The 21,722-nt window shown below is 36.9% G+C and overlaps 1 protein-coding gene across 1 annotated transcript in view; it reads left to right on the top strand.

Annotated features, from left to right (window-relative positions):
• The window catches only part of DIAPH3 (diaphanous related formin 3), a 497,180-nt gene that overhangs the window by 163,009 nt on the left and 312,449 nt on the right, over positions 1–21,722 (top strand). The window contains exons 10-14 of the mRNA XM_082700281.1: positions 9,829–9,939; positions 10,226–10,344; positions 11,167–11,283; positions 15,468–15,586; positions 17,554–17,618. Of these exons, the coding sequence (XP_082556407.1) occupies positions 9,829–9,939; positions 10,226–10,344; positions 11,167–11,283; positions 15,468–15,586; positions 17,554–17,618 (531 nt within the window). The remainder of the gene's footprint in view (positions 1–9,828; positions 9,940–10,225; positions 10,345–11,166; positions 11,284–15,467; positions 15,587–17,553; positions 17,619–21,722) is intronic.

Genomic DNA, 21,722 nt, shown 5'->3' with positions numbered 1-21,722 from the left:
GGAAATGTACTTACTGGGTACCTTAACAGAATTTTTGGCAGACCTAGGGAACTCCATGTGGATGATACTAGCCAGAAGTAATGTAGAAGTGCCAGACCACATCCGGGAATGTTCTAAGGGAAACTCCATGCCCAGCATTCTACGCTGGTTAACATGTGGCACACTAGGACACATTGCTGTGTTTCTGCCACAGCAGCAATCCTTGCCTCATGCGGCTCAGACAGTCACTCCTCATTTTGGCTCAGTCTTCCTTACTAAAAGAGGGTCCGAAGAAGTACAGGTAAGCCAGTCTCTAGTTTCAACCACATGTTGAATTTATCTGTTATTTTCATTTCTTTCCTTTTATTTTTCTTTTCTATGTGTGTCTTTTCTCTTCTCTTTTTAAAGCCATCCTTTGCTAGAGTATCAAACATGAGGTAGATTCTAAAGAGTTTTCCTAAACCCTTGATGTTGGTCATGGAACTGTTTTGAGTTGTGGTAGATTTTTGTCAGGAAAGGAATCAGAGTGGGAATCCTAGAGTTCTTTGGGTAGATGTTTGCTTTTCTGTGCATTTGTTCGCAGGCCTGTGGTGATGGCATGCTATGTTTTCCTATGGTGTCTTCCTCTCAGTCCTTTTGGACCCATGGGGGGAAGTATCGAGAACATGATTTTTACGTCACTTGTTAGTCTGTCGTAGTTTTACGGGTGCTGTGAGAAGACATGAATCCCTAGGTCAGCAACAAAGGACTTCATCACCCATAGCAACAGTAGTGTTTTCTATCAGCCTCAGTTTCCATTTGCAGCAGGTTGTGCTTCAGGAGAGAAACCCTGAGGATAGGAAATTCAAGTCTTACATCACGGGCAGTACTTATTCTGATGGTACAGAATATTTAATTATTTAATTAAGGCTGTTGGTCAGCCAGTCTCCAAGCAGCAGGTTGAGGCTAACCTGCAGTATGGACCCCAGCCAGGCCTTCCAGGTCCCAGATGGAATCAGCCGAACAAATCCCACAGACCATCAGGGTCTAACTTAGAACAACAGAATCTTAATTTTTTCTATTGATCTTTCCAGTTTGGCTGAGGTAGTCAGGTACAGAATGATGTATTAGTGATTGCACAGACTTCCCCTGGTTCAGCAAGAAGGAAATCCAGGACAATTCTTTTATCCATAACAACCCTAGTGAGTGAGCTGAAGCCGGGTGTTTTCCAGGGCCAGGGCAGTATCAATGGTAGTTTCAACCAAAATCAGGGACAGATATCTTACCTCCTTTTCTAATTGGGCAACTCCCATCATGGAGATAAATGCCTGCAGGGTACACATATATAGTTAATTTTTTCTGCAGGACCAATGGTAGCCTTAGTTTGGAGAGCCTTCATGGCTGTCTGAGGACTGAGCACTTGTGTTTGCTTAGATGCTTGTACATCTCTTAGAATCAGCTCTGAGGTGAAGGGCAACATTTTTAGAGAGACAAGCAAGTTAACACCTGGCTGCTTCAAAGCATATATAGTCTTGAAGGTCTACATGGTACTTCTGGAAGGAAAGTATTATTTGTAGTTATTGGGGTCCTCCAATGACCTTTATCAAACAGGCAGCTATTGGGTAATAGTGCTTTCACTGTGGCCTCCTACTGGCTGATAAACTGTAGGATGCTCAGTTCAGGATAAAATTGAGTCCAATCCTTGCTTTGGAGCATGTGAAGACTTGGTGGAGAGGCCAAGTTGTACTACAGGGGAGAAACTCTTGAGTTTAGAAAACCTTAATCTTTTTTAGTGGGTTGTAATTGTACCTGCCTTTTGCTCCAAAGAGATATTATCTTTATTATTCTGGACATGAAGCATGCCTACCTATTTGCTATTCAAATATCCTCGAAAAGAACAGTCAGAGGATGGCCCACCAGTGCCTCTACTTGCAATGCACCCAGAAATGTAAGAGACTCAGGGTGATTTGTCCAGTGGTGGAGAACAGACCACGAAACCTTCTCCTGTCAGCTTCTTGACTTTGCCTTCAGTCTGATCCTCTTGGTGTTTTTTTTTTTTTTCCTATAGATTCATTGCACCTTGATATAGGCTGAATAGAATGAAATCTTCATTTATTTTCGTTCATGTGATACTACGGAGTATTTTCCCTACCTTAATTACTGACTAAAGGGACAAGGGTGGTAGGTGATATCCTAGGACTCAGGGGACAGGGATGATTGGTATGTCTTTCTAGGATTCTCACAGTAGATACTGCTCTATCCTGGAAGGTATTTTTTAAAGAGACAAAAGGCAGAAATATAATTTAAGTCTTTGGTATCTCTAGAACTGTTATTAGAGGAAAGTCAAATTTCAAACACTTTCAGACACCTGGCATACACGTAGTCTTAACAAATATCTCATGGTTACATATTAAAGTGCATAAGGTATTCACATTTAGAGAACAGGAAGAAAAAGTGAAAGTGTCCTGTTGAATATGAAGTTGCATTTATAATACTTATGAATCATACAACTTGAAAACGATATTCTTGCTGAAACTTGCTTTGTAGAACAAGGCTATGTTAATCTGGGTCTTCTGAAAAGCAAGAGATTTAGTATGCATGGCACTGGGGGAAGGCCTTCTAGAGGGCCTGGAGAGGGCTGGGGGAGGTGGGGAGATGTTCAGCTCCCTGCAGACCTGATGGCAGGTGGAGGAGAGAAGGAAGGAGGGTTGAGGGAAGTGTCTTGGGCTGATGTGCACTTCCAGAAGAACTTGGCAGGCTTGTTTTGTCCTCAAGCCAAAGCCCCTTTGGCTTCCCATTTTATTATTCTTGCTGTGTGTTCAGACATTGGCTGGGAAAGGCCCGTGGGGACTGTGGCCTCAGCTCACCTGTTGTGATGGATTTCACAGGGTAGCAGCTGGGGCTGGGCTGTTGGTCATTTATACTCTCTGTAGCCAGAGATTGAGAATTGCATTCCTGTGGCTGCCGCAAAGTCAGTTTTTTTTTTTTTTTAAAGTCAGTTTTTCTTAAAAACAAAACCGAAACAAAACAAAACTTCTTCAATTTCTGTATTTCATTGAGTTCGATAACAAATAGATATTTGTAAAATTGATTGGGTCACATTTTCTTATGTCTCGGTAAGTAGGAACAATTACCTTTAATGGAATATAGTCACTGTACTCTGAAATTTGTTACTGGGTAATGATTGAGAAATACGACATTGAAACAAATTATAGGTTACAGTGACTTTTTAGATATAGTCAAGTTTATGCTTCTCTTTCTTTTTGTTTCCTGTACCCCTTCAATGCTCAAAATATCCCCAGGTTTAATTTTGCTTGAGACCAAACAGAGGTCTTACTATAATGAATAGTCATATCTTAATTTATTATTTCTTTTTGTTTCAAATATCTCCACTTCCCCCTGCCCTGCCAAATTACTAACCAAAGTTATTTTCAGTTTCAAGTAACTTACCCTCACATGTAATGAAGAACCAAATAAAGAACAAAGATGTTAGCAAGATTTTATATTTAGGACCAGTGTTGGGGCATCCTAGAAGGATGCAGAGATCAGTTTGTTTTAATCCCTCTCTGTTTTGACTACTTTTACTGAGGTTTACATCAGTAGGATTAATATATCAATATAAATCCAAATGCTAAATGCATTGAAATGGACTGGTAAATAATATGCCATTAAACTAAGACGTTAGAGAAACACAGTGGAATAATAGTCTAATGTGAACTCACGCTGTCCTAGGGAGCACACATCTAAGCATAAATTCGTGGTGGAAATTTTTGTCTAGAACATACAGCCAATTTTCTGAGCTGACATAATAAATTTCTTCACTTACGCTACAGTAGATCACCAGAAAGATAAACTTACCTCATGCTTCAAAGGTAACTGCATAGAGTTTCATAATTAAGAGGTCAATTAGTTAATTGTTCAGCGACTGCTGTGCATTGAGTTATACAAGAGCTATACAGGAAGTATGTCCTGCCTGGGCCACCTGTACAGATCAGTCGCTTAAGCGTCTGCCTTTGGCTTAGGTCATGATCCAGGGCCTTGGGATCTAACCCCACACATCCCAGTCGCTGCTCAGCGGGGAGCCTCCTTCTCTCTCTCCCTCTGCCCCCCCCCACTGTGTTTTTTCTCTCTCTCTCAAATAAATAAATAAATAAATAAATAAATAAATAAAATTTTTAAGAAAAGTATACGCCTGCCCTTAAGAAGCTTATACTTGGGAATCTAAGGCAAGCTTATGTTTCGTAAGTAAAATGCAGTAGGAGGAGTTCTAGCAAAATGCATGGGAGGACACAGAAGAAATGAATGCTGTCACAGTGGGGAGTGTTTGAATAAATATTTAAAAATCTGTTTGTTTTCCCAATATTCCCATTCATATAAATTATAGCTTTTTGAATTCTGCGCTTTATTTTCTGTGTTTGTATGGAAATTATGCAGTTACCTCACGCTCTGATTTGTTCTCTTACTGTGTCGATCATTTGCAGAATACTCAATTGGAAATCTAAATAAAATTTAAAAAGAACTTTACATCTGCTGATCTACTTTACTGTTTCTGTGTTTGTCTGCTTAATGTAGGCTGGTTAGTTTTTATTCTGAATTAACGCGTGTGCTTTTTAAATTCTTTGGAGTTTCTTTGCACTAGCGGCAAACTGTTTCTCTGTAAGCCTCATTTACTCATTTTAACTTGATAAATATGGAATTTGATTGTACAAAGAGAGACAGATGATTTCTGCTGTGGGGTAGGGAAGATGAATAGCAGACTATGTTGTATCTTCCAGGCCCAGATAATAATAATTATTCGCAGATTCTGATAGAATTTTTATGTATGTACTTGACTGGTACTTGTTTACAGTGTGAATTTAGGTTATAAAGCTGATACATTTTCAGCGTCGTATAGTCATCCTTTTATTTGTAAAAACATCTACTTGTGTTCAGGATGAACATGTTGACCAAAGTGTGAGCTTTCTAAAGAATAGTCTTGTCAGATACCTTCTCAGCACAGTCGCTGAGAAAGCATTTGCTCTGGTGGCCTTCGAACAAATTGGATGAGCTCTATGTTTGAGCCTCCAGGCATCACACATGTTACGGTACCTTGCATTTTGTGCTTCACTTTCATCTGAAAGGGTCAAAGGTTTTTGCGTCAAAGTTTAAAAATGCATAAAGTATTTATTTTTTCTCATCTTTGCATTGAGCATGGTGTCAGGGGTAAGTAAAATTATGTACTGGAGGAAATTTAGGTGATGGGTATTCACAGATGAAGAAACCTGACTGTTTTCAAGGGCAGAAAGCTACTTTGCTGATGAAGTGTCGGAGATAGTGGCATGTTCCTTTCTTTGTCTTGCTCATTAACCTCTTTCTAGGTCTAATGATTTTTCTTTGATCATTTGCCTTGTTCCTGAGATTGCCTTTGACCAGATCTATTCCTCATATTGACTATCTTTGAGATTTCTGTTTACGGTTTATTTACTTTGCCCCCTGTTGTGTGTCTGTGCCTTCTAGTTTACTGCATTGCTGACATTTGTTCCACTATTTGTAATTACACTCTGGCTGCTCATTTTCCTTGGCTTGGTCTGTGGGCTTGGCAGGTCCTAGTCCTTGCAGTACACCTTCTGTTTGCTGCTGCTCTTGAGGGAACCTTCAACTCTCCTAAGCCCTAGATGGACACTGGTGCGCGTGAGCACATGTGTGCACCACGCTCGCACGCAAGCACGCACACACCCTTCCAGCTACAAATTATGCTAAAGACGTTTTTTCTCACGTGAGGTTCCTTCTTGGTAACTGAGACAAGAATAACAAAATGAGCTTGCAGTATCTGCTTTCCAAATCATTAGAACTGAGTCCATGATTTAACACCTAAAGAGAAGTGTCATATATGCTGAGACTAAAGGTTAACAAGCAGCATTCCAAAAGCATAAAGATGAGTTTGGAGGAAGGAGACTATTTTAGTGCCGATCATCTTGGTTGCACATGGTACATATGAGAAGGCAGGTGTTTTCCTACTTGGGACAACAACTCTGTCTCTTTATAAGAAACTGTTCTTGTCAAGTCACCAATTGGCCTAATGCAGTGGTAATTTATTAGTCATCTTAGCTGACCTATTAGAGCCTCTGACTCAGTTAATCATTCTCTCTGTTGAGACTGTTTCCTCCCATAAGTCCTGGGCACCCAAGTTTCCTTTTTCTTCTACCTCACTGATGCCTTTTAACTTTATTTCCCCAGCCTTTAAAACAAAGCCTGCAACTGAAGTGTCCCATCAGCTCCTGTACCTCTTTTCTCTCTGCTACTACTGGGTGGTTCCACCTAAGACCGTGAGTTCCACATAAGACCGTGCAGTTGTTGTGGTCATGTTTTTCTTGAACTTGGGTCCCCTATAGCCAGTTTCCTTCTCCACTTTTTTCAGGGCTGCTCACTAAAGATATTTCTAACTTAACATCTCTAAAACACAGCTCCCCTGATCTGTCTTCCCAAGCTTCTTTTTCCCATCTCAATGAATGCTTTATTTTCCACTCTGATCAACGATAATCCCATCCTTCCGATTGCCCAGGCCAAAAACCTTGGAGTCAGTCTTAACTCTTCATCTCTGAGAGTGATTTCTGTCTTTTTCCATGGCTGTATCCCTAGCACTTAGAAGTGCTTAGTGGGCACCAATAAAATAGGCTTGGAGGGAATGAAATGGTTGAGCAGGTACCCAGGGAACTCTGTATTTTGATGTTCAAACATAGACACTTTAAATTAGGATGTTTCCAGGAGGGCAGAAGCTCTTAGTTTTCTCACCCTCATCTATTCCACAGGGAAGTACATTTTGTGATGCTGTTGAAACAATATTTTAAATGCAAATTAATAAAGATTATAAAGGCTACATTTTTGAAACCTCAAGCAGCATGGGAATTGTTTGTGATGAATATCACAGTGCCATTATTTTCTTGAGCTTCTGTTAATATCTCCAGCAGACACAGTCTAGGTACCCACTAACTAGTTTTTTTTTTTTTTTAATGAATGAATGAGTCCTAATGTACATCTATTTTTTATTTTTTTAGAAGAAATTGTGCTTGGGTCAGAGGGAGAGGGAAGAGAGAATCTTAAGCAGGCTCCATGCTCAGCAAGGAGCTGGATATGGGGTTCTATCTCATGATCATGAGATCGTGACCTGAGCCAAAATCAAAGACTCAGACGTTTAACCAACTGAACCACACAAGACCCCTCCTAATATACATTTCAATCTCAGAATTTTAAAAGCAGAATTTATCCTATTCTCTAAAACCTCTTTCTCTCCTTACATTTTATAGCTCTGTTAGTGGTATTACCTCCTATTTAGTTGAAGAACAGAGGTGAGGAGGCTCTTCTGAATGCTTCTGAGTCAACTCCATGTCCACCCAGCCATCAAATTCTATCAGTTTCTCTCACATTTTTAATGTTCAAGCTCTTGTCATTGTTCACTCAAGTTGCTTCTACAACAGCTTCTTAACTTACACTGCTCCCTCCACTATTCCCTCTCCTTTACCTTGTGGTTTCCCCTGTTTCCAGCTGCGCCTGAATTTTCTGACTTGGCACATGCAGCTGTGCCTCACCTGGCCTGTCTTCTTGTCCTGCCTCACTTCTTGTGACTCCTTGCACTGCTCTCTCCCTTCTCATCCTCACAAACTGCTCAGGAAATCAGAATTCCTTGTAGTTCAATGGAAGGTCCCATGTCCTCTAACAGGTTCATTCTTTAGCTGTTTTGAACATCTCACCTCAGTCCTTCTTTATCCCTAAGGGCCTATGCTTTTACCCAGCTGTCCGTGTCTTCAGTTTCTCCACATTCCTGCTGTATATGGACCATCTCTCTTCTACGTGGTATATTTCTACCATTGTATCTATCTTCATGAGGGTAGGCAGGTATATCTCATTTACCTGCATAGTTCCTGCTGTGTGTAGTAACTGATTTCAATGACATAGATGCTATATTGGCACCTGCTTCTGCTAGTATGCTGTTTATATGAAATTCTAAGATCAAATGAGTCTGTGTATCTCAGTATACATGCTAAAAACCTAGAAGGAACTCTTTGATCTTTATCTTGATAATAGAATTACTTTTCTGTAAGGAAACACTACATTTTGCTGTATGCTTGCATATGTTCATAGACATATATTGACATGGCATTGATTAAAGAGTGGTTATAAGTCATAATAATGGCAGATTACCATTAGAATTGGAAGGGATTTTAGAAAATTAACTTCATTATTTCAGCTTAAATCAATTTTCTGTTTTTCCTTTTATAGGAAATTGCCATTTAGGGTGTTTCCTAGAAATACTTTGGTTTATCCTTTTCCCTTCTTTCTCTTCAATTTCAGGCTGCTATTGTTCTGCATGTATTTCCTTTACATTTAAGTCCTATTTCCTGCTAATTTTTTATGCTGCTTATTTTTGCTGCTTTGAGTTGTCTATAATTCACGTCTTTTCCAGAAACCTAGTGAATAATACTAATTTAATTGCTCTGAATGTAGAGAAACATAATTTAAATATCCTTTGAGATCTTTTAAAACTATATACTACTACTGAAAAACTATTTTTGTGGTTACCAGGTAATGATTGGCATGGAGGTAGAAAGAAAGCGTCTTAAACTTTGTGATGTGAGCCAGTTATAGCTGAATGAATGTGTAGTGGAAAGGTCATCTTCATTTTAAGTTTATTCTTTTTTTATTTTAAATGTCTCCCTTTCCCTTATTTATCTTCTGGCACATTTCCTTCCTCCAGTTTAAATAGTCTTAAGTTTTGACAGTAGAGGCGTGCTGGTCAGATTTTAGTATTTAGACATCAAATACAATAATTACGATATATTTCAACCAGCAGGACCTAAGACCCCTGTCGGTATCTTAATCCAAAAAAAGCATTTTAAATTCATATAAACCTTGCCTTAAGGGATGGAGAAAGGACAATTTAGGGAACAGCATGAGGTTAAACATATTGATCAGTAAGCCAGTCATTCTTGTTAGACTCGGGTAGAATGCAGACTTAGAAAATAACATCATCATCATTAACAAAGAATACTTTGCTTTTCTTAGAGATGATCACTTCTGCCTCCGATCTCTTTTCCTTTGATTATATGGATTTCAGACAATGAAAGATAAATTTCAGCCAGGCGCTTAAAAAAAAAAAAAAAGATCCACTTTGAAATTTGGAGTGTTAAATAACTGGAAAATACAGTGATTTTTGCACTTTCATCATTGAAGGTGTATACCAAAGAATTTAATTAGTTATGTAATTTCTTTATACCTTCGGAATAAACATGACATATATTATTTTTGAATTTTTGCCAAAGTGTTTGAACCATTGCCTGGTTAATTCTAATTAATTGTGCCATGATTGTGAGATAGGGTTTTGTTGTAACAACCCCATTAACCAGATTCAGGACAATTACTGACCTTCAGGTGTTGGAAATTTTGGGTTTTTCTTGATGAATGGCAAGTTACCATTGTATTTTAGGTAAGTATTTTATATCCAGTAGAGATCTATAATTTTTCAACTAGGGTGTTCAGCTTTGTGTTGTATGTGCATGGAATGATATTTTTGGACAAGAACTTAACTTTCGGGTAGACTGAATTTTTTATGGAATGGTACCAGTGCCTAATGTTTCTCTCTCTTAATCCACAAGAACTCCCAAACAAATGGAAAATTAAACAAACAAACAAACAAACAAAAACTTCACTGAAACGATATTTCTTACTTAATTTGTAATTGACTAAAATAATTTACATATAGATTATTGTTTTAATAGGTTCTCCCCCAAAGGAAGATACTTCATTCTTGGAACAAAACCTTGATATTTCAGTTCTATGACTCTTTTCTTTAATGTTGGAATCTGAGCCTTCGTCTCACTGTGCAATCTATTGTAGGTAGCATGTATGCAGCTCATCAATGCCCTTGTTACTTCTCCTGATGATTTGGACTTCAGGCTTCACATCAGAAATGAATTTATGCGTTGTGGATTGAAAGACATCTTGCCAGTAAGTGCCCTGCAGTCTCCTTATTAATATTTAAATTAGAGGAGTACTTGAATAGGGGGAAATTTAGATAAATTACCTTCAAGAATAATTTATCTGTGGGGGAAAAAAGGCTCGAGTATAAAAATTTGTGAAATATAGATAAGATGTGAGTATTATTTAACACTTTAAGTGTTTGAATGCTATAAATCCAGCCAAATGGTTGGCTTGTTGTTTGTGTTTTTCATTAACTTTTTTTGCATTATTAAAAAGAAAACCGTTGATTGCCATTTCTATTTAATATCTCTAGAATTTAAAACGTATGAGGAATGATGGCCTGGATATCCAACTTAAAGTGTTTGATGAGCATAAGGAAGAAGATTTGCTTGAGTTCTCTCATCGCCTCGATGATATTAGAGCTGAACTTGAATATCCTTTTGTTCTGAAATTAGTGAAATATGAAAAATTCTTGCTAACCCCCAAATAACCAGTCTTCACTCCCCGAAATATTAAACTTCTGAAGCCGTTTCGATATAAACAGTATAAAGTCAAACCTTTATGAATCAGACTGATTTTTATATAAACTTTTCTAATTAGTTTAATTTGTGTATTTCTGAGTACATGCATATGTAAATCAATGTTACAACCTACAGATGGATTTTGTTAGGCCTTGTGTGTGTGTGTGTGTGTGTACACACACTACCTGTTTTTTCTTTTCATGTTTGGCAGCTCCTCTCCTTTAGTGCTTTCCAGCATTAGGAGAAGGGTGTCGTTAGCTTGCTTGTTGGCTCCTGCCCTACACCTTGGGGGAACACTCACATGGCCTCTGTTAACTCTGTGTGCTTTTCCAGAAATCCACCAGGTTCCTGTCCTCTGCTGGGGCTACTTCATGGTGGATAATGCCTGGCACCAGCACTATTGGTAAAAAAAATTTAATATGGTATTTACAACCAGTTGCCTCTTACTCTTGTCTCCAGCAACGTCTTGGCTTGAGAGAGGCAAATGGTTGGAGTTTGATGGTGGAGGAGAAGCCAGGGAGTGTCAGGTCAAGTTGTCATTTGCAAACTTGTTTTCCTCTACTTTGAAACCTAGAGACCTGTGTTTTATTTGATGTTAAGTATACATGATGCCCACTTTAGACTAAGGCACATAATAGTCTTTAGAAGCTTTACAGAGTAGATTCTGTGCTATGTTATTAGAGTTGTTTGGTGTAAAGGATGAATAAATTCGTGTATTCCTTAATCAGTTTACTGAAGCATATGATATTTACAACATGGTGTGGAACTCAGTTAAGGAAACTAGAGCGGAAGGATATTTCATTTCTATTCTTCAGCATCTTTTGCTGATTCGAAATGATTATTTTATAAGGTAAGAGGAATTATTTTGTAAGGTAAGAAGAAGCTATGTTCTAATGTTTTCTTTCACTAACGAAATTCTATTGATTGTGAAAATCTCCTGATGTTTGGTTTGGGCAAGCAAATAATTTTCAGATACTTATTTATGCCGTAATACTGACTTATGGGTGTATATTTAGACAGGTCACGGTAAAATGATATTACTGTTATGTTTTAAGCTCCAGCAGATTCTTGGTAATAAGTTTTCATCTGAATAAAAATACGCACTAGCAACAAATTACTAATTTATCATGTGATGGATACTATTTTCTATTTAGTGTTTAGGTGGTAGGAGTGATGTTGATAAGTTTCTTTATATAAGTTACATGAAGGGTACTAAACATTGCTTTTATTAGTGTTTAAGTAACTAGCAAGTGTCTTGATAATACAGTTGCATCTAATGTTGCTAATATCTCAGAGAAGCTAGACAAATGACATTTCAAGTTTGATTATATCCTAGCCATCTTGAGCTTAACAGATTGTTTATCTCATCTGTATGTTGTCTATCTGTAGCTGTGTGAAGATATTAGCACCTAAGTTGATTGGTTGTTGCGAAGATGGAATATAGTAGCCTGGGTAAATCTCCTAGCCAAATATCTGCCACATGTTGTATCCTGAATAAATGCTCTCTATATCCTCTTGTAACCTTGTTACTAGTAGTTTTATGAGGGAAGCCAAGATCCTTGAATTTAATTTTTTTTTTTTTTTTTTTTTTTGTCGCCTTTAATTTAGCTTTCCTGAAATTTCATTCTCAAGTCCTTTGGGCAATAAGTATTTTCTTACTCTAATTTCATGTAGAAGAATTTGCTAGACATGTCTCATTGACGCCGTGTCCTCTGGGTGATGTCAGAGGGTATAATTCTGGCTTTTTATATAACTGACAAGTGAATAGAGTAAGAGTCAAAAAAAGAAAAAAAGGTAAAACTTTAGGTTCTTTGGGATAAGTATAGATCATTAATCTTATCTTCTTTTGTAAATACTAATGTAAAATATTAATATATGGATCAAAATATTAATGAAAATACTAATAATTTGATTAAAAATATCGATACATGGATTAAACAATATTTTTAAATATCAGAGGTACCTTGCTGGTAATTATACTACTATTTTTTCCCTAATATTCTTAAAAATAAAATTGAAACTTCCATTTACTCTAAAGTACCCCATCCTTTTCTTGATTCCCGTATGATTGGTTCGGTCAACCTCCAATTGTTCACTGCTGTTTGAGTTTTCAAGAATTAAAGAATATTATTTACTTTCAAAGTTTTCCATGTCTTAGTGCTGCTAGGGGGGTTATATCTTATTTTTGATCCTTTCATTTTAACCTAATCCTTTAATCTGTGCTTCAAGAGCATAGGCGGTTGTGTCTACCTTTAAAGCAGATTGAAAAGTGCAACTCTCCTAGGACCTGCTCAGGCAATTCTATCACTTCAGTAGAATTAAGAGTCTCAGAAAAGTATTAAACCATAGTATCCCCAGAGCAACATTAGTGAGGTATAGAATGTTAGTTATTTTGGTCATTTTTCAAGTATCATATTTTTAATTTGATACTTAACCATGCTTCATTCTTCCTTGACTCTTTAAGCCCCAAGACCTTGGTCTTTGTTCCAGATACGGTCCCTGTGAAGGCATCGCTCTTCCTATGCCTGCTCTACTCAACACAGTTCCATCCATTTTTTTTGCCCATATTCTCAAATTCTCATAGGTATTTGTTATTGTTATTTATTCTAATAGAGAATATATTTTTATTATAAGGTTGAGTCAGTTTAGGGTCACTTAAGTTTTCATATATTCATTTAAAAATTATTTAACTTTTTATTTACAGTGAAATTTTCATTTAGTGGTGTGCAGGTCTATGGATCTTGCTCTTTCGGTTTTAGCTTCATTTTTTTGGTTTTCCCACTCTTAGAAGGACCTGGCTTATACCTTTTAGAAATCCTTGATTATTGGAACATTTTTTTTGTTTACTGAACATTCTAAAAACATATTGATATTTTTTAAAAGTTTTTATAAGTGACATTATTTTAGAATGCAAGTTATTCCCATTTAAAAGAATTAGTGGATTGGGAAATTAGAAATTTTGCTCACCTTCTCATTTGGAACATTTGTTCCTCTTGGAACAAGAGGACATTTTACTGAAATGGAACTCGATTGGAGACTGTACATGAAAGGTAGCTCCTGACCCCAAGAAAAATGAAATGCCGAAAGATAATTGGAGGGTGGAGTAGAAGATCAAATCCGCTTTTGTAACAAATACTCAATGGCTTACATGTGCAAAACATTCTGCTAGTGGTATGTGCATGGGAGATAATTTGGTATTTGGTAAAAATACTAAAGAGAAAGTGAAGATGATTTTAAAATTCCTACAACAAAAATGATGTATCAGTGAAGTAATGGCAGTTTATGTTCATCCCTTAATTAGGTTATTCACATATTCCTCTGACATAGTCACTAACTCACCTATATTGCTCATGGAGATTATTTTCTAGATTTATTTGTCTGGAATCCAGAAGTACATTATTTTATTTTGTTTTGTTAGTGTTGCCTTTAAAGAGGTTTTGCATGAAATTTCAGCTGCTTTGTAAATGAGTTTATCATCGGGAGCTGTGGAGTGAGAAAACATACTGAAATTATGATTTAAAAAAAAAGAAAGGCCACAAAATTGCCTATGTTAATTTAAAACCCATTCATATTAAAACAACACTAGGATAGGAATGCCTGGGTGGCTGAGTCAATTGAGCATCTGACTTTAGCTCGGGACATGATCTCAGTCAGGGTCCTGGGATTGAGCCCCCTCTGAGTCAGGCTCCCTGTCCAGCAGGGAGTCTGCTTCTCCTTCTAACTCTGCCCCTTCTCCTCTTTCTCTAGACCTCTCTCTCTCTCTCCTTCTCTCAAATCAATAAATAAAATCTTAAAAAAGCCAACACTCGGATAGCATTGAATAAGAGGAAAAAGGAATAAAATGTTTTCATCTCATCTCAGTTTTCAAATGTGATGTATAAGTGTGTGCAGTTTTTGCAGTTTAACTGAAAATGTGGTTGGTTATTATGGCAACACATTAGGGAATGGGAGATTACTTTTTTAAGAAAAGTTTAGCATATTGAGGAAAGGATTAGTAATATTATCTTGCTTTGATATGTACCCATGAAGAGTGTCTTAAAACATTTTTAGTTTATGACAGTCCATGACCATTTGTCATCTTTGCTAATGCTGTGAATTTTATTCGGCATTATGGGTCATTTATTAGATGTGAAATAAGTAGGTGAAGGACAAGTAGGTCACGGTGTCTAGGGAAGAGATGCTCAAATGACTAGAGACACCATCCCATACATGATGAGAAAGATTTGGCGAGGAAATGTGTGCCAGAAGTCATTGAGGGAAGAAATAAGTCTTGGTGCTGGCTGGGGATGAAGGACTGACCTCACTGAGATTGCACCTACCCTTTCTGTCACTTTAGTTTGGTTTTGTCACTGTAATCTGCTGGATATTTCTTTTAAATTTGTTGGCTTAAGTTTTAAGGGACGTTCTTTTGCTTACTACAAACAGGTGGACTGAAAACATGATCCCAATTGGGGATTGTAGTTAAACTTTAATTTTTGGACCAAAAAATGGTATACTAGATTTTTTCAGTTGTCTTTTGAGTAAGAAGTATTCATTTGGTACTTATGATTTACAGTATCAGTTTTTAATTGGACTCCGCAAACATTCTAAAAATAGTGTACTGTATAGTTTTAAGAACCTTTTAGAGAATTTTTTTTGGAGAAAAAGGTATGTGTTTGCCTCATGTTAATAAAATGAATAGTGATAGCTATGGTATAGTGGCAGGTTGATCTCTTTTGAGGACTGCTTTTAAGCACATATCACGTCATCTTACTATTCCTTTTTATTGTTAACTAATTAAGTCAAGGTTCTGATTTTTGTAAGCAAATTATCATTAACGCATTCTATCTGCTAAAAGAACAAAAATGTATTCTCTTAAGATCATTAGAAGGAAAGCAATGCCTGTTGAATTTCCTCTCTCATGTTAAATCTGACATGTCAATTGTTGAAACTGCAGAGGTATATTACTGAACTTAAAATGAGCTTACCAAACTGCTTTGATGGAGAGTTACAACAATGACCTGGATGTCCATTCATTATTCTTCTTGGTTTTAGGCAACAATACTTCAAATTAATTGATGAGTGTATATCTCAGATTGTATTGCATAGAGATGGGATGGATCCAGACTTCACATATCGAAAAAGACTAGATTTAGATTTAAGTCACTTTGTCGGTGAGTATTTCTCCTTTATTTAAACGGAAATCTTTTATTATCCCTTAACCTGCAGGTCAGCTCTGCAGCATTGGTTCTCATCATGTGACCTGTAGAGCCCCGAGAGCCCTCAATACCCTCCCTCTCAGGGGATCTTAAGGATCCAAAATTGCCTTTGCCATTGTGTTGATACTTGTGCTGGTGATGAAACAAAAGTGGATCAAACTGCTGGCCCATGGTTAGCAATCAAGGCCTTGACACCAAATTGTGTTAGTAGCTATCATATTCCTCATGCTGAGTAAAACAAAACAATGAAAACTGCCATATTTTACTTGAGTGTCTTTGATAACTCATAACTGAAAAACATTTTGTTAAAAATCTAACCCTTGAGTACACATTACTTTAATATCCCCTAAGACAAAACGTCTTGTCTTTACACATTTAGCACTTCCACGTCCCCAAGTTCAATGAGCACATAGCTGTGGATTTGCTTGAATTGCAAGCTGAATTGGTTGATTTTTACTTTGAAGGAATGATTGTCATGAAAAGCTAGGGCTACTCAGGCGTGATTGTTTTGGCACATACTTTTTAAAAAAAGAAAAGCAGGTCTGTGATGTCAGGGAAAACAACTGCTAGAATTTGTTACCAATGATCAAATTCTAGCTTTCAAGTAAAAATTTGAGTTTTGGAAAACCTGAATCTGCTACTGTTAGCTTGACAGCTTCCCTGTACTCAAATTTGTTTCTGATTAAATCAGTGGTGATTATTTTGATATCATACGATGAGATGTGTCAGTGTTTGGAGACTCTGCAAACCATTCTTTTCTGAATTCCAGTGCCTGATAACCAATTCTGCATGGGTAAAGAATTCATGGATTTTAAAGTTAGAGAACAAAATAATCATTGATATGTGATTCCACATAGCAACTAATGTGGAAAGAGTATGTGTATGTCAAATTTTGGCATGGCATGAAAAAAGAATATCCCTTATTTGAGTGAGCTGGTTTTTTTCTTCATAGGATATTTGAGTCTGGGAAGAGGTATGGAATGTATAAAATGAGAAAGAAAAGAGTTAATATTAGTGGTACTGATAAAGAAAGTACTTATTTCTCTCCACAGGAGAGAAGCAATAAGTTCCTGATAGTGGGAGGGACAGAGAAATAAGGAAAAACATGAATACGAAGCAAACTAAAATGTGGAGCAATTTTGAATAGTATCTGAAAATCAAGTTTGTTCTACCTAACGATTAGGAATGCTTTTACTTGAGTAGATGAGAGGTTTTAGACATTGAACCCTTGAGAAGGAAATAGACACCATGACTACTACTTGGCTCTATGAGTGAAACATATTTACTTAGTTACAACAAATACATTGTATGTGTTGATTTTAAATATTTACAAAAACCTTAGAGACAATGCAGAGGACTTACAGAAGAGACTGTCACTGTGTTCATGTGAATAGGTGAGTGTGAGGATCTGGGGTCGCACATTAGGGTAGAAAGATGAAGGAAAGTATGGGGCACAGATAACTTCAGATATTAGAGTGGAAATCACGAGATGCTGTTTTCATAACAGAGATCAGAGGTTTAAGTATTTATTTACTGTTCTAGAGCCAGCCATTTTTGAAAGCAAAATTATTAAAATAAATGGGATTAGACAAGGAACACCAATTTCATCTTCTATTATAGGAAGCTATCTGTAATATATTAAATAGGTAAATCAAGAAATTATGGTATAAACATTTTATGTAGAGTATGGAAGCTAACTGCCAGAGTAATCCAATAAAAGAAGAACTGTGGGAGGTCGCAGTTTGGAAATGGAATTGAGTTTTTAGTGTAGTGATTTGTTGTTACTTTTCATCATAAGCCTTCTGTAATGTGTTTTTTTAAAACTGTGTTTATGTATTTTATTTAAAAAAGAAAGGCACTATTAAAGTCCTAACAATTTCAAGAAGTACCAGAATAAAAAAAAATTGTCATTGCAATTTTAGATACTTGCATAGACCAAGCCAAACTAGAAGAGTTTGAAGAGAAAGCATTGGAACTTCACAAGAAAGTAAGTAATTTTGAGTAAATTTGGAAGACTCTGTGAGGAGACTCCTCAGGCGTGCTTCTGCCTCAGGGACTTTGCTTGGTGTCTCCACTCTCTCCTGGCAGCGCAAATGCCATCCGAGAGGAGGATTTCCTAGACTATTTAAAAATTCTAACCTTCCACTCCCAACCCTGACTCTTTCTCTGTTATGTCTTCTTCTGTTGTATTCTTTATCTAACATGCCACGTGGTGTCCGTGGATGTATTGTCTCTTTCTTCCTCCAGAGTAAACTTTTTAGGAAGGATTTTTGTTTGTAAGTTTGTTTGAAGGGTTTTGTTTATTCACTGTCCCTGTACCTCGAACAGTTCCTGGCCCTCAGAATTAACAACAACAACAACAACAACAACAAAAATACGTGAATGAATAAATGAAAAAAAAATTATATTCCTCAAGAAATCCTGTAACTTAGGCCCTTAGGGTTGAAATTATATCTAAAAGTTTTAAAGCTTAGTTTTTGTTTTGGGTAAAGTTGCTTCCTTAGATCTAGCTGAACATATAAAACTGTCATTTTTGTACGTCAGATGTATCTGCTATAGCAGTTCGTTTGTTTCTGCCCAGTATTGGTGACAAGCCATTCCCTACTTTTCTTTAAGGTGCTGTTCTGTGGTTTCATCTCTGCTCAGCATGGACCTGTTAGACTTCTCTGTTTTGAAAAATTTACGTTGGTGTTCTTCACATTTTAAGTAGTCACTCTGATTTAAATTCTTGTGGCTGGTTTCTCACATGGGAGGAATAAATGATAATTACTACCAGCACCTGACTGGACATACACTAAATGAACATTTACTCTGTGTTTTGTACCATGCCTGAGGGGCTACTTTTTGGATCTATCAGGACCTAGATAAATCTTGAGAGAATTGTACATTTTTATAACTTTTTTTTTTAAGATTTTATTTATTCATTTGACAGACAGACCTCACAAATAGGCAGAGAGGCAGGCAGAGAGAGAGAGAGAAGAGGAAGCAGTTTCCCCACTGAGCAGAGATCCCGATGTGGGACTTGATCCCAGGACCCTGGGATCATGACCCGAGCCGGAGGCAGAGGCTTTAACCCATTGAGCCACCCAGGCGCCCCATAACCTTTTAAGATAATATAACTTGCCTATCATCTGATAGGCAGCCTTTCATTAGTTACTGGGAATTTATGAAAAACTGTAAATGTCCTGTGTGAGAAGTCCTGAGATTCACCACTTAGTGAGAGATGACTAACTTCCTGGCCTTTGGCTACAGACTAGGATAACAGCTGCGAATATGCTACTGTCATTGTACTGCAGTGATGTAGGATACAAATTAGTGGGTCATTTAAGTGTCATATGTGCTACTGTTGATAGGTTATGGTGTTGTAAGGTGTGCCCTCACCCTGATCTCATATTCCAACCTCACTACTTCTCTACTGTTTTAATTTTTCATGAGAAAGTAGTAGTAATCTTTCAAGTACTTGATTTGGTTACGTCCCAGATAGCGTAAATTTGCTTTTATAATCATTTTTAGGTGTATGGTATATATGAGTATCGTTAAATGTGATACCCTTCTCAACATATTGTTTTAAAATTGTCAAGTTTAAGTGTAAGTGGAAGAAAGACCTTGCTCAAGGTTACTTGTCTCCTTTAAGTCAGAAGTTATATGTCTTAGGTATATTCAGAAAATATTGTTGGCTCCATAAAAGATTTCTATTGCCATACCATTTTGTATATATCAGCAAGAACTTCTTTCTGATAGCTTTATAAGGACACATGTAAATACTTTGCTTTAGGCAGGAAGCTATCATAGTTGCTAGACACATTCTTTATTTTGGTGCATAAATTTGAAAAATGAAGACCAGAAATGTCAGAAAGTACATAGAGAATATTGAATTATCAACCTTCTTGTACAGATGCACTAATACATTTACCCTAGGGAATGAAATTAAGCAGAGCTTCAGCCTTAACTGTGTTTCTTGACATTTTTGCGTGTAATTTTGTAAGCGTAATATTGCTTTAGTAACTCTTTTTGGAGAAGAAGGCTATCATATTTGTTTTTATAAAGTATGTCTTTAATGGAGATTCATTTTATCCCCAAGGCTACTGTGATTTGACTATAGATATTATAAAAATGCTAAAGCAAAGTTTATATTTTGTCTGATCCTGTTAATAGCGTAGGATGTAGAAATTTCTCTCTTTGTTAAATAATAGAGATACTTTAAGTAAGACCAAGTTAATAAATTCCTTTAGAGTATACTAATTATGAGTCTGGCGGTTTGGGTAGCTTTATCTTTTTCCATTAAGTAGTCCTTTTTCCTCCCAAAAGTTATTCTAAGCCATATAAGGTAGGATTGTGTACATATTGATATTGTGAAGAAGGCTTCATTTTAACTCTCATAAGACTTTAATTTTTTATTTCTTGCTAAGCAGCAGTAAACATTGAGCAGTCATAAAAGGGAGAATAGAGAACATGACCTCTCAAAGATTTTTCATGCTGGGAGATTGAGGAACTTTAATATATGATATTGACATATTTATTCACAACATATAAAGGGAGATTTGACAGGAATTGGCTCCATCTGTTCATTCAAGAAATATTTATTGAGTTTAGTTTAAAATGTAAGGCTTTGGAAAGGTGATGAATAAAATACGTTCTCACTATTAATAAGCTTCCAGGTTGGTGAGTGATACTGAGGTATGTGATAGTGCATTTCAGTATTTTTATATTACAGTGTAATAAGTGTGGTGGTAGTTAAACCCTCTGCTGTGTGTGTGCCTATAGAAAGGGTTCCTCATCTAGTCTTGGGTGACCAAGGGAGGCTTAGCCAAGGAAGTGATAACTAATATGAGGTGACAAACTGAGATAGCCAAGAGGGAGATATAGGGAAATTTTATTGTGAATTTCCTATAGGCCTCTCAAGATTAATATTTCTGAAACCAAATTCATTTTTCTTTTCCCTAAAATGCCCTTTCAGGAGCACCTGGGTGGCTTAGTCATTTACACGTCTGACTGTGTGATTTCCATTCAGGTCACATGGGTCGTGAGATCTAATCCTGCGTTGTTGGGTTCTACTCTTAGCAGGGAGTCTGCTTGAGAGTTTCTCCTTCTGCCCCTCCCCGTGCTCTCTTGCTCTCTAAAATAATCTTTTTAAAAAAATGTCTTTCCCCCAGGTATTTTATATTCCTATTTCCCCCCTAAAATTCTAATATTTAGTTTCCAGCTTACAAAGCAATGAAACACTATCGTCATCTTAGATATACTTCCCTTATTCATTTCCTACATTGTTATACACTATTTAGATTCTGGGGTTTTTTTTATTTCGTTTTGTTTTATTTTGTTTAGTTTTTTTTTTTTTTTTTCTTAACAGATTTTATTTATTTACCAGACACAGTGAGAGAGGAAATATAAGCAGGGGGAGTGGGAGAGGGAGAAAAGCAGGCTTCCACTGAGCAGGGAACCCGATGGGGGGCTCAATCCCAGGACCCTGGGATCATGACTGGAGCTGAAGGCAAACACTTAACGACTGAGCCACCAAACGCCCCAAGATTCTTGTTTGTTTTTTCTGTTTTTTTTTTTGTTTGTTTGTTTTGTTCTGTTTTATTTTAAAAGACCAAAACGAAACCTTACATTTTTCCCCCCCTTCCTTTGTCTTCTCCCTTTGTTCAGGCAGGCCTTCAGTTCTTGCTTGAATAACTGCAGGACCTCCAAACTCATTTTCATGTGTCTGGTGTTTCTCTTTCAGACCACCTTCTACCCTGCTGCAGGTTGGGTTATTTGAAGGGCAGATTTGATCATGTTAATTTCTTATTTATTTATTTATTTATTTATTATTCGCCATAGTTTTCAGGCAAAAGGGAAAACTTTGGCTTATTGTAAAATTCCTTTGAACAGTTTCATTCCTGGCTACATCAGTGACTTCATCCCTTGCAATTTCGCTTCCTCCCTCCTTTTATGGCCCTGACATGTGGTTGCTTATCTTTTATGCACTGTGCTAGACCCTCGATTTGAAGTGCTAAGTGCTCTTCTCAGCTGCCTACTTAAGTTCTTTAAATGTGTGGTCAAACACCATTCCTCCAGGAATCACTCCCATGCCAGCAGTCTTATTTCT

Source organism: Mustela nivalis (genome assembly GCF_964662115.1).
Source record: "Mustela nivalis genome assembly, chromosome: 15".
NCBI lineage: Eukaryota > Metazoa > Chordata > Mammalia > Carnivora > Mustelidae > Mustela > Mustela nivalis.
This window is presented reverse-complemented; position numbering and strand designations above follow the sequence as displayed.